The following is a 15,918-nucleotide window of genomic DNA, read 5'->3' as shown; positions in this document are numbered from 1 at the left end:
CCATTGAATTACTTTTTTTCACTTACAATACTTGTTATACATGTCTATAAAATTTAGAACTACCCTGTATCCGCATTTTACTTAAAGATGCCGTAATTTTTGTGTTCCTCCATAAAATCAGGTTTTGTTTCTCAGAGTTTATTATACCGATTAATTATTATTCTTAATTAGACTTGTTAAGAATATGCTACCCCCCCTACTTTTTATATCTATGAACTTTCTGTATTCATGTTTGTATAAAACGAGCTTTTCTGTATTGGGAAGGGGTATTACAGTAATATTCATAAAGTCTAAAAATGTCTTATTCTGCGTTACCAAATTTGCGAATACCAAGATTTGTATTTAAAGTAAAATTAATATCAAAAACCTAATTAAGATATTTCAAAAATAGTCTAAAATCTTCCACCTTCCAACTCCCCTCAATAAATTACCCCCGTTATTTTCGCTAGACGGCTAAATTAAACCCCACAAAGACATCAAAATGAATGAATTCAGCACGTTTCTCGGAATTCAATCGCTCCATCACATGATGAAAGATGTATTGAAGTCAATGCCTTTGTAAAATGATCGGCTGAAGAAGATTGAAAACCTTATAAAAGTCAAATAAAGTAAAAAGTCAATGTACATATATGCATATTATTTTGACATGTGCCTAGTTTACAAGCTTCATCAATCAAATTCATTAAATCAAGACAAAAGGGTGAGCTATAAATACACAGTTTAACCTTCTACCTATTATAGGTTATGTTTAACAATGGAGACTCTCTGATTGATGGTTCATCATCTGTCTTCATCGTCATCGCTGTTTATCATATTCTCTGTAATTCATTTGTTCAAAATAACTCTGCTCTGTGCTTTAATAGTAAAAATGTTTGCTCAACTGTTATAAAGTTAATTTATATTTTAAAGATAAAAATCGACATGCATTGATGATGTACTTCCTCTGCAGCTCTTCAGCTTCAGCTCTATATATTAACGCCTTGAAAATTCGAATCTACAAAATGTTAATGAGTTGCGCTAGTTACCATTCTGTAGTTATGATTTTTCTAAAGCAAAGACTAAGAGTATCCACACATTCCACGAAGGGAACACACCACAGTATATGAATTCCACAGTCACCTATTTTAATGGATGCATTTACTGGAAGCTGACTTAACTTCTTTCTGCTTGGTTAGCCAATTTAGTTCTAACTACTTAGTATATACATATAAAATGACGGGTCCACATTATTTCATTTGCAGCACAAATCCTTCCCGAAAAGAACACAAAGTGTTCATGACATTGATATTCTTTTATATTAGAGTTCCTAAAAACAAATTTGTGAAATATGACACGAAAAGGCTACACGATAAGATATACAATCTTATAAATCTAGGCACGACCCGCATTCTAATAATTTCGCGGTACAAAGTTGTTTAGTTGACCCGTGGAGACTATGTATGACGTGGTGGTGGTGGGGGCGGGGATCGAGGGGTCAGCCACGGCCTACAACCTGGCCAAGAACGGAGAGAAAACCCTGCTTCTGGAGCAGGTCAGTATACTAGTATACCCCTATGAACCCTGGACATAGTAAGTATGGAAACCAAGACCTATATACTCGTAAAGACATATATTCAAGAATTAACACATAGACTATGATAATTCTCGGTATAATTTGTTTTAGTTCTCCCTGCCTCACTCCCGCGGGAGCTCTCACGGACAGAGTAGAATCACCCGGGTAGAATACGGTGAGGATGACCATTACGCTGTGATGATGAAAGAAGGCGGGAAACTGTGGCGTTCCCTGGAGCGCGAGTCAGGGACCTCTCTCTTAGTGTGAGTAGTCAGGGGTAACGGGGCCTTTTATTTGATGGATTTAGGGCGATATTTATGGTTAAAAAGCCTTATATAACGTAAGACAACGTGAGACAATAATTGTATTTTACAAATAAAAAACAATCGATTCTCCTTAATTATGGGTTTGTTTTTCAAAGTACTGCTTTTAAAAATCTTTAAATATCATTCTAGAGAAATCATGCATTTAAAAATCGAAAGGATCGAGGCAATTACCTTCTAATACTTAATAATTCGAAACGATTTATATATATTTATTTTAGTCTTATATAAAGGGGCATTGACACCATTGTAGTTGAGAATATTTGAATGAATTTATAATAGTTAATTAATAGTAAAATGTATAAACAAAACGACTATTAGAATATAATAAATGATGTAGAGCCAAAGGCTATATTCTTCATGTATTTTTTATTTGTTTGTTCTTGTTGTTTGTGTTCGACCATACAACATTTCTTCAGTTTACTTAATGAAAGGATGCGTGGATAAGGCGGCACACTAGGCTAATGAGAAGATAGCACGCTTTTAGCAATGCTTAGTGAGATTTATAACTAATCAATATAACGAGCTCCTTTTCCTCGCAGGAACTGCGGCTGTCTGTCAGTCAGCAAGCAAGGTAACTCTTACATGAAGGCTACAATATCCTCCCTGTCACGGAACGGTATAAAGTACGATATCCTGACCCCTGGGGACCTGAGGGACAGGTACCCGATGTTGTCCCTGCCGCCAGATTACGTGGGGGTGTTTGACTACAGTGGAGGGGTGCTGAGGGCGGACAAAGCTCTCAGGGCATTTCAGGTGACCACATATACCATTGTTTCCTGCAGTTTAATTAGGACATATTGCAACATCAGGAATTAGTAATTTTAAAAAACAATTAAAACTATCGTCGGAATACCCATGTCAAGTCTAACCTACGCTTACGGACCGATGGCCAACTTGTTGAATTTTTTTCGTTCTCATGAATAATTCATGTTCTTTTTAAGTTGGTTTCTTAACATTTTCATGAAGGAATTATCACTAATCCAATCGACATGATCATATTGCATGATTGTCGGTTTCTTGTCTCTATTTACCAAAAACTAGAGTTTCCATTTCTCATGGGCTAAGAATAAATATTCACGAAAACGAGAAACGTTCAATCAGTCGGCTAAAGATCGGTCAGTGTGTACGAGACTTGCCATGGGTGTCCGACGATGACAGGAAACATACATTAAGTACAAGCTATCAAGTGATCGAGATGTACTAAAATCAAAATCCAAAATTTTCGATTGCCTTAACTGATACAACAGGCACGTAGCATCAGGGGGGAGCCTTTTCCCCCCCCCCCCCCCACTTTTTTTCGCAGCAACAAATTTTTTAAAATTTACATGTATATAAAAAATGGAATTATCATGGAGTTGCCCCCCCCCCCAATTTTTTGGGAGTATGTAAAAAATTGATATGAAAATAAGGAAATGAGTAGTGAAATTGTTGAAGTTATATGTCCCCCCCCCCCCCCCCCCCCCCACGGATTAGGATTTTGAAGATTTTGTGAAATTGCTTGTCAAGATTTTTTGGATGAGGCTGGCCCACCCACTTTCAAAAACAAAGCTACGTACAAGACAACTGTTATGCAACACATTAAAATCGTCCGGGGTAGCTTTCAGCTGTATGTAGCAAGAATCAATGTGTCTGATTGCAGACTCTGTTCGTCAAGCACGGAGGCGAGTTGAGAGACGGTGAAGAGGTGACAGGTATCCTACCGGGTTCTGACGTCACCATTGTGACGTCACAGGGAGAATACAGGGCCAGGAAGGTCGTACTCACGCTGGGACCATGGGCCCCCAAATTTTTGCCCAAGCTCGGCATTAATTTACCTTTAGAGGTGATTTTTGTCACAATAAATAAGGAACTGCGAACGGTAGCATATTCTAGCCGCCAAACTTAAAGTCACTTTTTTTTATAATCGTCTAATTAGATTATATTTAAAATATTTTTTTAGATAATGTAAATATTTATGTATATTTTCATTAAATATAAATGATTTGGTCAAACAAAGAGAGGTAACTTTGCTTTCTGGGTTAAAATAGCTCATTTCGTAATAGAAACTAACGGAAAACGGATTTAATACCCCCCCCCCCCCATGAAACAAAAATTACTTTTTTTGGGGGGGGGGGATATATATTGTTATTTAGCATATTCATACCGAAAAGTTTCTTGTTTCACGGGGGCGGGCATATGTCTACAGACAAAAATAAATTCCAAAAAATAAACCATTTTGCTTTGTAACGTTTCAAAAAATAATTAACGAATATGAATTAAAATGAAAAAAAACCCCACTTTTAATATCTAACGTAGATATGTGATTATTAAGTTTTTATGCACATGTTGGCCGCTAAATAATGTTTTCCTCACTCAAAGAGACCAATTTTAATGAAGAAATATTTAGACCTCCAGTCAGGAAAATTTTCGTTTAAAAAATAATTATTTTAATAGAAATTAATTAGGAATTAATTATTCTTTGTAGTAAATACTAAGCTTTGTTTTTTTAATATCTGATAGAAATTCCGAATTATATGGGTGTAAACTGTAGGCAGGAAACGGGCGTTCGCAGTTCTTTTAATACTTCGTCGTAAATGCTAAGACGAATACATCGAGAATTAATTCAATTTTAAAAACAATGTCTCTAAACCTGTCACAAATATATATATATATATATATATATTGTCTTGGAAGAAATTTTGTCATGTAACCCTTTCCTTACGAGTCCTAAATTAATTTATCGGATTCAATACTTGTAGCGTATTTTGTTTTTCCAGACAGTGTTGATCCTGGTATTATATTGGAAGGAGAAAAAAGATGGCGAGTTCTCTGCAGGTCGATTTCCGGCGTTCAGAAATATCAGAGAAAATGGTGGAGTGTATGCTCTACCTAGCTTGGAATACCCGGGACATGCAAAAGTGAGAGATATTTATGAAGTTCTTCATTATTAAACTCTCCATACAGACGATATATCGCATTACTGGCTTATTTCTTTGCACCTGTCTCGTTAATTAAAACTGCAATATTCAAACAATACAAAACCCGTTTTCAAACAAGACCCGTTTTCTTTGGATCTCTTAAAGCAATTGTTTTTATTCTTTAAAAACCTTTCATTAATGCTGTCTTATATACCAACAAACACTACTTTTTAACTTTTAGGCTTCTGTCTGTGAGTTTGCACGGTATCTTACCTTAAAATTATTTCCTTATCTACTGACGTTTGTCAGTTTACCTTTTTCCTTTTCAAAAGGTTACCTCCACACTCGTTCTTTTTTCTACCGGTATATTTTATTTAGAATTAACATGGTTTTAGTAGACTACTATCTGAAATTGTAAATAGCTGTTATATAGCAATTAAATTATATAAATTATACACTATATCACTAAATAATAATAGGAAAATCTGCTTTCACATTATGACATGTGTCTGCTATCACATCAATGATGTCTGCTATCACATCATTATATTAAAGGCTGCATAACAATGATCAAGGATATATATGTTTATAGTACAGCAGCGAGGATATATACATGTATCTGCTATCACATTATACCTATAGAAGATAACTGGTATCAAATCCTTACAACATAAGATATCTGCTATCACACCATGACAACAAGGATATCTTTTTTTTACATTATGATCTTTAAAATATAAGCTATCAAACTGGCTGATAGATGATTATCTCTTAGACTGGTTGGCTCAATATCTTGGTTTATTCTAACTATTTGTGAGGTTTACAGCTGGTCAAATGTACTACCTTATACTTAAAAACCTACAGTCCGCATGTATTTTGTCAATTTTTCTGTGGGGGGGGGGGGGGTACTTTTGATAACATTATGTATCGTAACAGTTACTGCATTCTAATGCAGTGTATTCTGTAATTCTTCATTGGCATATTTACATTGTATATTCTGTAATTCTTTTATGGCATATTTTACACTGTGTATTCTGTAATTCTTTTATGGCATATAAATTACACTGTGTAATTCTTCGATGGCATATTTTACACTGTGTTTTCTGTAATTCTTTTATGGCATATAAATTACACTGTGTAATTTTTCAAAGGCATATTTTACACTGTGTATTCTGTAGTTCTTTTCTTTCAGGCACGTAGCATCGTTTTTGAAAGTGGGGGAGGGGGGGGGGGGGGGCGCAGACTCATCCAAAAAATCTTGACAAGCAAAAAAAAAAGGAAAATTTAAAGTTTCCCAAAATCTTCAAAATCCTAATCCGGGGCGGGGGGGGGGGGGGGGGGGGCGTAGTATATAATTTCACCCCTCATTTCCTTATTTTCATATCAATTTTTTACATCCTCCCAAAAAAGTGGGGGGGGGGGGGGCAACTCCATGATAATTCAATTTTTTATATGTAAATTTGTTGCTGCGAGAAAAAGTGGGGGGGGGGGCAGCCCCCCCCCCCCCCGATGCTACATGCCTGTCTTTTACGGCTTATCTTCACTGTGTGTACGTTCTTTATTTCTTTTATGGCATATTTTACGGTGGAGGACATTCATTCTATTTCACCGCTGAGTATATCTGCTATCTCATTTTGATACTCTGGATATTATGTTTCCACATCATCACACACGGTAGAATCAAACCAAACTGTAATGATAAACTTGTCTGTTGGAATAAACCATGCTCTGTATAGTTTTTGATACCTCATCATAATAAATTCATGCTTTTTTCATGTAATTCCATGTGACATCGTGTTTGTATTAATTGCCCGTAGGTGTGTTACCATGACGGCCCTGAGACTGACCCCGACAGTCGAGATATGGCGGACACGGGGCGGATCCTGAGTACGATGAAGAGTTACGTCAGGGAGCACCTGCCCAGTCTACAGGACACGCCCTCTATCGTCGAACCCTGCATGTACACGGTAATTAACGGGAAAGGATGCTGTATCATAGACTTGACAGTTCATCATATTTATACAATTTCTTAATTTTAATTTTTTAGAAACTGTTTTTTAGTTTCACGATTATAAAGTTGAAATTAGTCTTTCCCATTTCTAATTATTTAAACTTTCCATATGAATGTATCATTAGTTTTGCAGCTTTTCTTTTCAGAATACTCCTGACAAACAATTTATCCTAGACCGCCATCCTATCCACAGGAATATCATAATAGGAGCAGGATTTTCCGGTAACACAGATGATATTACTTTACTTTGGATCACTGAATAATACATACACATAAATCTTTAGTTAAAAGGTTAACTCCTATCTTTTAATCTATAATTAATCATAAAAGAATGAAACAGCTTTTTCTCTTGGCAGGGCATGGGTTTAAGTTATCCCCGGTGGTGGGCAAGATTCTGAGTGAGCTGGCCATGGATAAGACCCCCTCCTATGACCTCACCCCCTGCCGTATAGACAGGTTCTCCAGCACTAAAGCCCGGATGTAATGCACCTAAAATTTATCATATGCAGATACATCACAACTTAAAATAAGTTTTGTTGTTGTTTGTTTGAATTATCTCTCATCACAAAACCTGGTAACTTTTCAACACATTCTGATATATAAGAGAAAGATTTAACTGTGTTTGATAAAATCATTTTATTTCATGGACAGTTGAGAAGACAATGAATGCAATCATAGTGCAAGTAAATAATGTCAGGTTTTATTGTTTATCAATTACGAATAAACAGAGTGCACCATTCTACAAAGCATTATTACATCATTCAACTGTTTTCTTGATACACTGTACCTCAAAATACCCGATCTACAACCAGTCTTCTTTGTGACATAGCCCAAAAAATTGCACAAATTGAAAGGGAAGATTACTAAAGTAAGTACTCTCTTCCGAAGAATTATCAAATTTATTTATCTACATACATCCAGGAATACTTCAGAGCCCATCAATTTAAAGTCCACAGGTTTTCAAAGCACTCCATAAACATGATTGTTACTGGGGTAATGTGAAAGCCAATCACAATCAAAGAAATAAATAAAGGCTCCATGAGGGGAACTGTCACTTATTCAAACTTGTCCTCCGCGTCTAGACAGCGGGTGGCCTTGAACTTGGAGAACTTGGTGATGATGTCCGCTATACTGTGTTCGCCGTGGACCTTGGTGCAGCGTGTACGGACATTGGCCGTCTTGTTTTCCAATTCCTTTTCACCCACAACTTAAACAACAAAGAAAATATTTAAATAATAAATTATTATGAGCAAATTCACAAAACAGATAAAAACTTGGTAACAAATACTTCCTTAATAATATCAAATATTTCAGTTAAATGCATATTCAAATTTCCAATGCCTTACTGAAGTATGCAAGAAAACTACAACTTGTTTGTTGACCGTTTACCTAGAATGAAGTTGAACTGGGCGATCTGCGCATTGCGGACTTTCTTGTTCAGCGTGTTGCCGTCGTCAACGTCAGCTTCACACATAAACCCTGCGTCATGTAACTGCTGCCGGACCTGTCCAAAAAAAATCACATTATTTCATCTTTCTATAAAAATTTCATCTTCAGAAAAAGTTTTATATAAATGTTCAAATAACAAGACTTAAAGTTTTCATGAAATGTAAGATATAACTCATCCATGCAATCATGTTTCAATAGTAAAATAAGAAAACATTTGACACCCATTCTATGAATTACGGATTCAATGGTTTACCTGGTTAGCATATTCATTGAATGGAGGAGCCACGGGGACAACAATACACTGTCTGGGGGACAGCCAGAACGGCCTGAAAGGAGGTCAATACAATTCAGTTACACAGTCTATACAATACATACTGTAGAGGCATTCATTGAGGATTTAATTTCGTTATTTTCATTAGCAGTATAAACCAACAAAATCCATGATGAGTTTTTAACCCAAGTATTAAAGAATACTGAGTTGATACGCGATACATTTTAAAGATTACAATATGACAAAATGAAATGCCAATGAAATTTTATTTGGTTCAAAAATCATGCCATTTTGACCAATCGAATATATGTGCTTCTACAGTATACTGAAATGAACTACATATAACATACAAACTGCCAGTAATTCTGCAGTTGTTTCATAGATTCATGAGTTGTCTAACCATTTGCCGCCGTAGTTTTCACACAGGATGGCAATCATCCTCTCCACAGATCCCAGGATGGCTCGGTGGATCATCACCGGTCTCTTCTTCTCTCCATCCTCCCCTCCGCTAAACAAAGTCAGGTAAAATATACAGTAAAAACATCAATTTAAAGCACAACTGGTAAAAGACACCAAAAGGTCCTTAAGCGACATTATTAACCAATCATCTAAAATTTATTTTATAATAAATAACCTTTTTTTTTTTTACAAGTTTTACACATTTTCTCTAAAAATAGAGTATTTATTTAAAACTGGAGAACATGATCAATTCAAAAGCTGGATGAGAGTTTGTGACAGGTATATGTGGATGTCATCTCTAAAAGTTAAGGTCAAATTCAACCCAGATTGACCCTGAATGTCACACCCCCGTGTTTTCCTTACCTGACATAGTTGAGGTCAAATCTGATTGGCAGCTGGAAGTCAAGCTGTATGGTGGCACACTGGTGGGGCCTCCTCAAGGCGTCCATGATGATGATGTCAATCTGTGAGAGTAAACTCAGGTCAAAACAATCCAGCCATTTCCATTCATATAAAACTCAATAAATGCAATTTTACCATGTTACTTTCTGTCAGTACAAAATCTTGCTTACCTTTGGTCCATAAAAGGCACCATCTCCTGGATTTATCTCCCACTTATACCCAAAAGCATCAAGACTTTCAGACAATTGCTGGAAAAGAAACAACACACATAATGTCATATATTTTCTATGAAACATTCCATGTATGTTTACAGTAGCATAATTACAAGGAAACATTATGAATTTCAAATGTATAGGCAGAGATTGAAAGATATTAATACATGTACTAGAATATAATATTTTTTTTTTATTATAAATTTATCAGGCAAAAGTTCTTAACCAGTGCGTTCCAACATACATGTAAACTTAATTCTCCAATATAAATGTCTGTTTCTAAGAGACACATACATGTATATGCCTCTTTTACCTTTTCTGCGGTGTTCCAGATCTCAATCTCGCCCATGTACTTCTCTGGTCGCGTGGACAGGTATAGTTTAAAAGTGAAGCCAAACACATCATAGACAGCTTTCAGGAAGTCTAAACAACCGGCTATTTCCTCTTTGATCTTAAGAAGCCAAACAGATTTTAGCATACTTGTAATTTCAAAAAGTGCTGATGTAATATGTGATTCAATAACAACTGTATTTTTTTTTTACATCATCAACACAAATATGAGTTCACAAAATGATTTCATTTTAAAATGAAATAAATAGTGTGAAAGGACTTTTTGTGAGCAACCAAGAATCTTGCAATTAAATTGACACGTTTACCTGCTCTGGTTGGCAGAAGATGTGGGCATCATCTTGTTGGAACCTCCGGACTCGAGTGAGCCCACTGAGAGCTCCAGACAACTCATTTCTGTGTAACACTCCAAAGTCGGCCATTCTGAGGGGCAATTCACGCCACGACCGCTGGCGGTGGTCAAACATCAAACTGAATAAAAGTTTTGATAGTTTTCCAGTTAAATCTAAAACAAGAACAGTGGTGTTAGAGTAGAGAATCTACATTTCATCAAATGATACTCACCAGTGCCCAGGGCAATTCATTGGCTTCAGGGCAAACTTCTCTTTCTCAACATCAAACTGGAACAAGTTTTCCTGAAGCAAAAAAAAATATTTTACTACAAATTTTATTTTTCTGAAGTAATGTCATAAGACAATGAAAACTTGAAATAAGAATTATTTCTTTATCTATTTATTGGCTGATGACATGGTGACCCTAATTCTATAGGCAGTCCTGCTGTTATGGGCCTATGTTTATGATAGCGCATTGAGTGAAGTTAAGTTGATGTATGAGAGTGATTACCGCATAGTGCTGCCAGTGGCCAGACCTCTCCCACAACTTAGCATTGTAGATGTTGGGGGACACCACCTCCTGGAAGCCTCGTTTTCTGTACTCACTCTGTAAAATTTATATCATCATTAAAAATAGGTAATATTCACAAAATAAGAACAAAACACACAAACTTTATTAAAAAAACTCAGAATGCCAGGCACATGATTGGTTTTTACACAAGTATTTCCTAAATTTTTTTTTAGAGTACCTTACAAATGAAAATATACACCTGAAGCTTACCTTGATAAGGTCAATTAAAGTATTATAAATATAGGCTCCTTTTGGTAAGAAAAAACAACTGCCTGGACTAAGCTCATGGAAAAAGAACAGCTCTTGTTCCTGAAACATACAAGTGTCACACATTTATTATTTCAGAAATATTTGGAGTTTTTCCTTCAAATTATCAAACAGCTTTACAAGATGAGACAGCTTGACACCTAACCTTGCCAATTTTTCTGTGGTCTCTTTTGGCAGCCTCTTCCTGGAAGTGTTTCCACTCTTTGAGCTGTTTGGGGTCAGGGAATGAGATTCCATAGATTCTCTGGAGAGACTCCGCATCAGCCTTGCCCTCCCAGTAAGTGGCTGAACTCTGTAAAAACAATGCCAGGGACGCTGTCAACCATCAATATACATCTAATCACCATATAAGTGTAAAGACATTTAACAAAACATACTATCCAAAGTAAATTAATGAAGCCTATTTTCCCATGACTCATATCATCTATAGTGAAAGTGTTCAGCATTGTTCCTTATAATGTAGAGTTAAAAATACTAAAATGTTCTTTGACCTTCAGAAAACATAATATTATCATGATAAGTGTTAAAGATTCCATAATCTTCTAGGATGCAACACTTTAATTTACACAAGTAGTGTGAATTTCTACAGTACTTCTACATATGCAGTAAGTTTACAGCTTTAGCCATTGACTTCTACACTGTATCAACCTACCTTGGTTACAGAAAACGACTTGATTTTACCCGTGTGTCTAACATGTGGTCCCCTGCATAAATCTATCAATGGTCCACATCTGGAAAATTGAAATATAGGTTCTCCATTTACTAAACCAATTTTAAACATGAATCATTTTCACAAAAGAATTTTACTGAAAGAGCATTTTAATATTTATTCATTGTTCCAGCAGGTTAAATAGTCAACAGCATATGAACAAAATATTATCCCTTGCTCAGAATTATTTTCAAAATATTTTTATTTAGTTTTATTATTTTAAAGAAGAAAAAAACCCAGAATTGATTCCCCAAGAAACCACTTGCCAAGAAATCATGATTCATCAAAATTTCATCACGATAAAAATTCCTAATTTTATAGAACAAATCAATATAATCTTAAGCATAAATACATTAACGGTGGGACAATACTTACTTTTATACCGTAGTGGTGACTTACATACAGTAACGGTGGGACAATAGTTACTTATATACCTTAGTGGTGACTTACATATAATAACAGAGGGACAATACTTACTTATATACTGTAGTGGTAGGAGTGGTCACCTTCTCATTCAGAATCCTTTGTTTGAATTTGTTATACTAAATGAAGAAAAACAATAGTCAAGTTACATGAGCATTCACTCTTAAGAAAATAAAATCTTTAGGAACTCCAAAAACATTGACTACTCCTGTCATGTGAGAGCAAATATAAATTGCTCCATACCTCAAACATTTTGAGTAAATCTTCCTTCTTCATTTCTAATCTTTCAAATGGCTGTTTTTCCTTGACGATTCCTTTCACTTTGTCTTCTATACTACCAAAGTCATTGCTGGACACTGCTGCACTGTATAGCAGAAATAAGAACTGGTATTTCAGCATTAAATTATTGTATGTCTGTCATTATTGTTTGCTTTTAAGAGGGAGTTGTATCTTTTAATAGGGGGAAAATCTGACAACAAAAATAATGGCACTGAATGTAAAAATATAATATCAAGCATTGTGGTAAATATTTCTTGTAAACTTATGAAATACCTCTCACACCACATGTCATAGTAAAAGCCCTCCTCTATCGGCGGCCCATAACATAGATGTCCCCCATACAACTTCTCCATCGCTTCTCCTAGGATGTGAGCACTTGAGTGCCAAAAAACATACTGGCCTGAAGAAGAGAAATTCAACCTAAGTTCTAAACTCAGTTCAATACTGATTCACAGGTATTTTCATTAAATATTGTAATTTTCAAAATTGAAAAGTACTTTGTAAAACTGTTTCCAAAAGTCATTTTAATAAACTTCTTCATGTTCTTTGTAACAAACCATTTTAAGAAGAGAACATTTATAGGCATCATGCCTGCTGTTGAATTCAATTCAATGTATTTATATATACTGATTAAATTGATACCATCTTTATCATCAAACTTCAGAAGCTGTAGAGAGGAGTCCTTCTCGAATGGCCTATCCAGATCCCATAACTCTCCATCTACTTTAGCCACCACAGTGTTGTCAGCCAAGCCTTGGCTACAAACAGTGAAACCAAAATGTTAGAATAAAACTATGACTAATTCAAGCTTGTTGTAAAGGAATTTCAACTTCTTTATTATTATTGAATACTGACAGAAAAACAAGTTTTTGAAATTTTGAGTTGAATATGACAAATGCAATTAAACTAATAAAGGACTTGCCTTTTTTTATTTCTTTTTTTACATACAAAGTATATCAAGGTATCTGAAGACATTGATAGAATTTGTAACAGTACAAATGAAATAGTTTTATCGAATATTAACATATTGTATGTATTTATCTATACCAAAAACATGCTGTTTCACACATAGTGAAGGATGTTAAATTCATGTTCAGTTAGAGAGCCAGCATCTTTTTATGCAATTCAGCCACACTACTTTGATTTTAATGATTGACACACCTGATTCCTTTAGCAACATCGTAGGGCGTAGTTTTCCAGGCCTGACCCTCCACCTGTTTACCGTCTGGTAAGGTCACCTTTATTGGATCCTGGGGCTGGGCAGCCAACCATTTATCATAGTCTGCTTTTAGCTCCTGCCAGAGTTTTTCTCTGTATGCAATGAACTCTGGGGGTGGAACCAGCTGTTTGAAGTGTGCAACATATAAATCATAATAATTCAGTCAGAAGCCTGGGTCCATACCTAACTTTCTCAAAAACATGGCTGCATGATCACAAAATATTCTTTTACGGAGTCTGACTGTACTCTGCCCCAAGATATCCTTGATTCATATTTTGCTTATCACTCAATATTTGTAAATACACCATGGTTCTTTTTCGAAATGCCCCTCTAGCTTAACAGGTTTTAATACACCGTTAAAAAATGTGATGTCTACAGGAATTTAGTATTGCAACAGACCAAGATAATGAAATTGAAAAATTGTGTGAGGTATTCCGAGTGACTTCCGAATGGAGAAAAGATGTCAACATTCCCCCATTATAAATCTCCGTAAGAACGAGTGAGAAATGATAATGTGTGAATGAAATTATCTTGGATATTTTTCCTCTGATCAATTTCGATTGCATTTCTCTTAAAGGTATGTGTAGCTTTATTAAAAATCATCCAAATGTGCTGCATAAATATCTTGGGACCGACTACAGACCGATTAACACAGCCAATATATTATATGAACTGCAAGATTTCTACCATATCCATAGAAGAAGACTGAACCTTTTTATTTGGCCATAAACTGATTAATGGTATTAATAATATGGTTGCAATAATTATGCAGTAATTAAACTGCTACTGTACGACAACGTAAATTAAATATGGACTCACATCCTTTAACTTTGCTTTGGTCTCTTTCTCCGTTTTCTTGGAACTCTATATGAAAAACAAAAATATTCATGATGCTGTCTTTTATATACTAATATAGTATTAAATACAACCAATTATCTTTTGACGTGATGCAACATGATGTCAACAGTATTAATGATGATGAAATCCGGGTCGATAAAATAACACACCCTAGTGGAACTAACTATGAACCGTGGTCCAAGTTTCCTTGAAATACGCAAGAGAACTGACTTTGAAAGCATTATTGGGGATTTTGAAGACGAAAAAATGTCATGCCTTTTTAGAATTAGACACACTCATCTTTCCAAGTTGTTCTTCTACTTTCTGTTCGGCCATGCTGCCACGACAATCTTGGTGCGCATGTGCAGTCGTTTGTCGATCAATAACTAACTCGTGCCTTGATCTATTCGTTACAACCAAATGTATATCAAAACAGACTCCTTATTGCCGAATATGATTGACATGAGGAACAATTTAAAATTTAGTTTAGAAAAAAGTATAATGATCATTTATTTCCGAATCAGCAACAGTTTGTTGACACTAATGTAAACGGCAATTACTAAAATATAGACAAAATCGTAGCTGTAGGCTACCATAAGTTAAAATTATCATAAAATAATAAATATATAGAAGGGTAGAGAATATATATCTGAGGACAAAACCCCTTAATTTCCCGTTATCTGCAAGAGATCTCTTATTCTGAAAAATGCCTTTTAAAAGATCAATTGATACAGAATTTCCATCATCATAGAAAATGAAGTAAATTCCAACATCATATAGGCCTAAGGGGATGATGTGCTATAGGGGATGATGTGCATGTAAAGTAAGCGGACGTAGGTATTTTAAATTCTTTATTATTTCTACATCGTGGGCCTTCTTGTATGGAACGCCAAATTAACATATATTCAAATATTTGTACCTATCTTCAAATAATTGTACCTATCTTTAATTCAATTGTACCTATCTTCAATTCAATTGTACCTATCTTCAATTCAATTGTACCTATCTTCAAATTGAATTAGAGATAGGTACAATTCAATTATACCTATCTCTTATTCATTTGAAGATAGGTACAATTCATTTGAAGATAGGTACAAATGCAATGAATTGAAGATAGGTACAATTGAATTAAAGATAGGTACAATTGAATTAAACCTATCTTCAATTACTAAAATATTGGCAATAATGAATACTCCCTGTATAGTACGTCATTTCCGTTACGTCACAAATATGATTTTGTCAACTTTTCGAAAGATTGAGCCGATAAATAAAAAAAAATTATAATAATTGTTACCGCTTTAATAAATAGAGTGATTATCAACTGAATTATACATTCTTTGATAAAATTATGGAA

The 15,918-nt window shown here is 35.1% G+C and overlaps 2 protein-coding genes across 4 annotated transcripts; one reads left to right on the top strand and one right to left on the bottom strand.

Moving 5' to 3' along the window:
• Positions 1-1,368: 1,368 nt before the first annotated feature.
• LOC105321532 (peroxisomal sarcosine oxidase) lies at positions 1,369-7,783 on the top strand. Of its 2 annotated transcripts, XM_034467287.2 has the most exons (8): positions 1,369-1,531; positions 1,664-1,815; positions 2,418-2,631; positions 3,518-3,700; positions 4,635-4,775; positions 6,593-6,742; positions 6,933-7,008; positions 7,143-7,783. In XM_034467287.2, exons 1-8 carry the CDS (start codon positions 1,436-1,438, stop codon positions 7,268-7,270), a joined length of 1,140 nt encoding a protein of 379 aa, XP_034323178.2. In that variant the 5' UTR covers positions 1,369-1,435; the 3' UTR covers positions 7,271-7,783. The 2 variants fall into 2 exon arrangements, with proteins under 2 accessions (XP_034323178.2, XP_011418146.3); XM_011419844.4 differs by lacking the exon at positions 3,518-3,700.
• Positions 7,404-14,951, bottom strand: LOC105321533 (threonine--tRNA ligase 1, cytoplasmic). 2 transcript variants are annotated; one of them, XM_011419847.4, is made up of 20 exons: positions 14,841-14,951; positions 14,547-14,591; positions 13,670-13,851; positions 13,151-13,266; positions 12,782-12,908; positions 12,473-12,593; positions 12,284-12,348; positions 11,750-11,828; positions 11,243-11,389; positions 11,041-11,139; positions 10,771-10,866; positions 10,492-10,562; positions 10,236-10,398; positions 9,893-10,030; positions 9,538-9,615; positions 9,329-9,429; positions 8,907-9,014; positions 8,489-8,561; positions 8,176-8,290; positions 7,404-7,993 (listed from the first exon to the last, which is right to left on the bottom strand). In XM_011419847.4, exons 1-20 carry the CDS (start codon positions 14,898-14,900, stop codon positions 7,842-7,844), a joined length of 2,136 nt encoding a protein of 711 aa, XP_011418149.2. In that variant the 5' UTR covers positions 14,901-14,951; the 3' UTR covers positions 7,404-7,841. The 2 variants fall into 2 exon arrangements, with proteins under 2 accessions (XP_011418149.2, XP_011418148.2); XM_011419846.4 differs by having other exon boundaries at positions 14,735-14,917.
• Positions 14,952-15,918: the final 967 nt, after the last annotated feature.

This window comes from Magallana gigas, chromosome 6 (assembly GCF_963853765.1).
Source record: "Magallana gigas chromosome 6, xbMagGiga1.1, whole genome shotgun sequence".
In the NCBI taxonomy this organism is placed as follows: domain Eukaryota; kingdom Metazoa; phylum Mollusca; class Bivalvia; order Ostreida; family Ostreidae; genus Magallana; species Magallana gigas.
This window is presented reverse-complemented; position numbering and strand designations above follow the sequence as displayed.

Coding starts and splice junctions, on each gene's coding strand:
- LOC105321532 (XM_034467287.2), top strand. CDS start 1,436: ATGTATGACGTGGTGGTGGTGGGGGCGGGGATCGAGGGGTCAGCCACG. Junction 1,816..2,417: donor TCAGGGACCTCTCTCTTAGT/GTGAGTAGTCAG, acceptor TTTTCCTCGCAG/GAACTGCGGCTGTCTGTCAG. Junction 6,743..6,932: donor TCGAACCCTGCATGTACACG/GTAATTAACGGG, acceptor TTTTCTTTTCAG/AATACTCCTGACAAACAATT.
- LOC105321533 (XM_011419846.4), bottom strand. CDS start 14,806: ATGCTTTCAAAGTCAGTTCTCTTGCGTATTTCAAGGAAACTTGGACCA. Junction 12,349..12,472: donor ATTTACTCAAAATGTTTGAG/GTATGGAGCAAT, acceptor TTCTTCATTTAG/TATAACAAATTCAAACAAAG. Junction 11,140..11,242: donor ACCACAGAAAAATTGGCAAG/GTTAGGTGTCAA, acceptor TGTATGTTTCAG/GAACAAGAGCTGTTCTTTTT.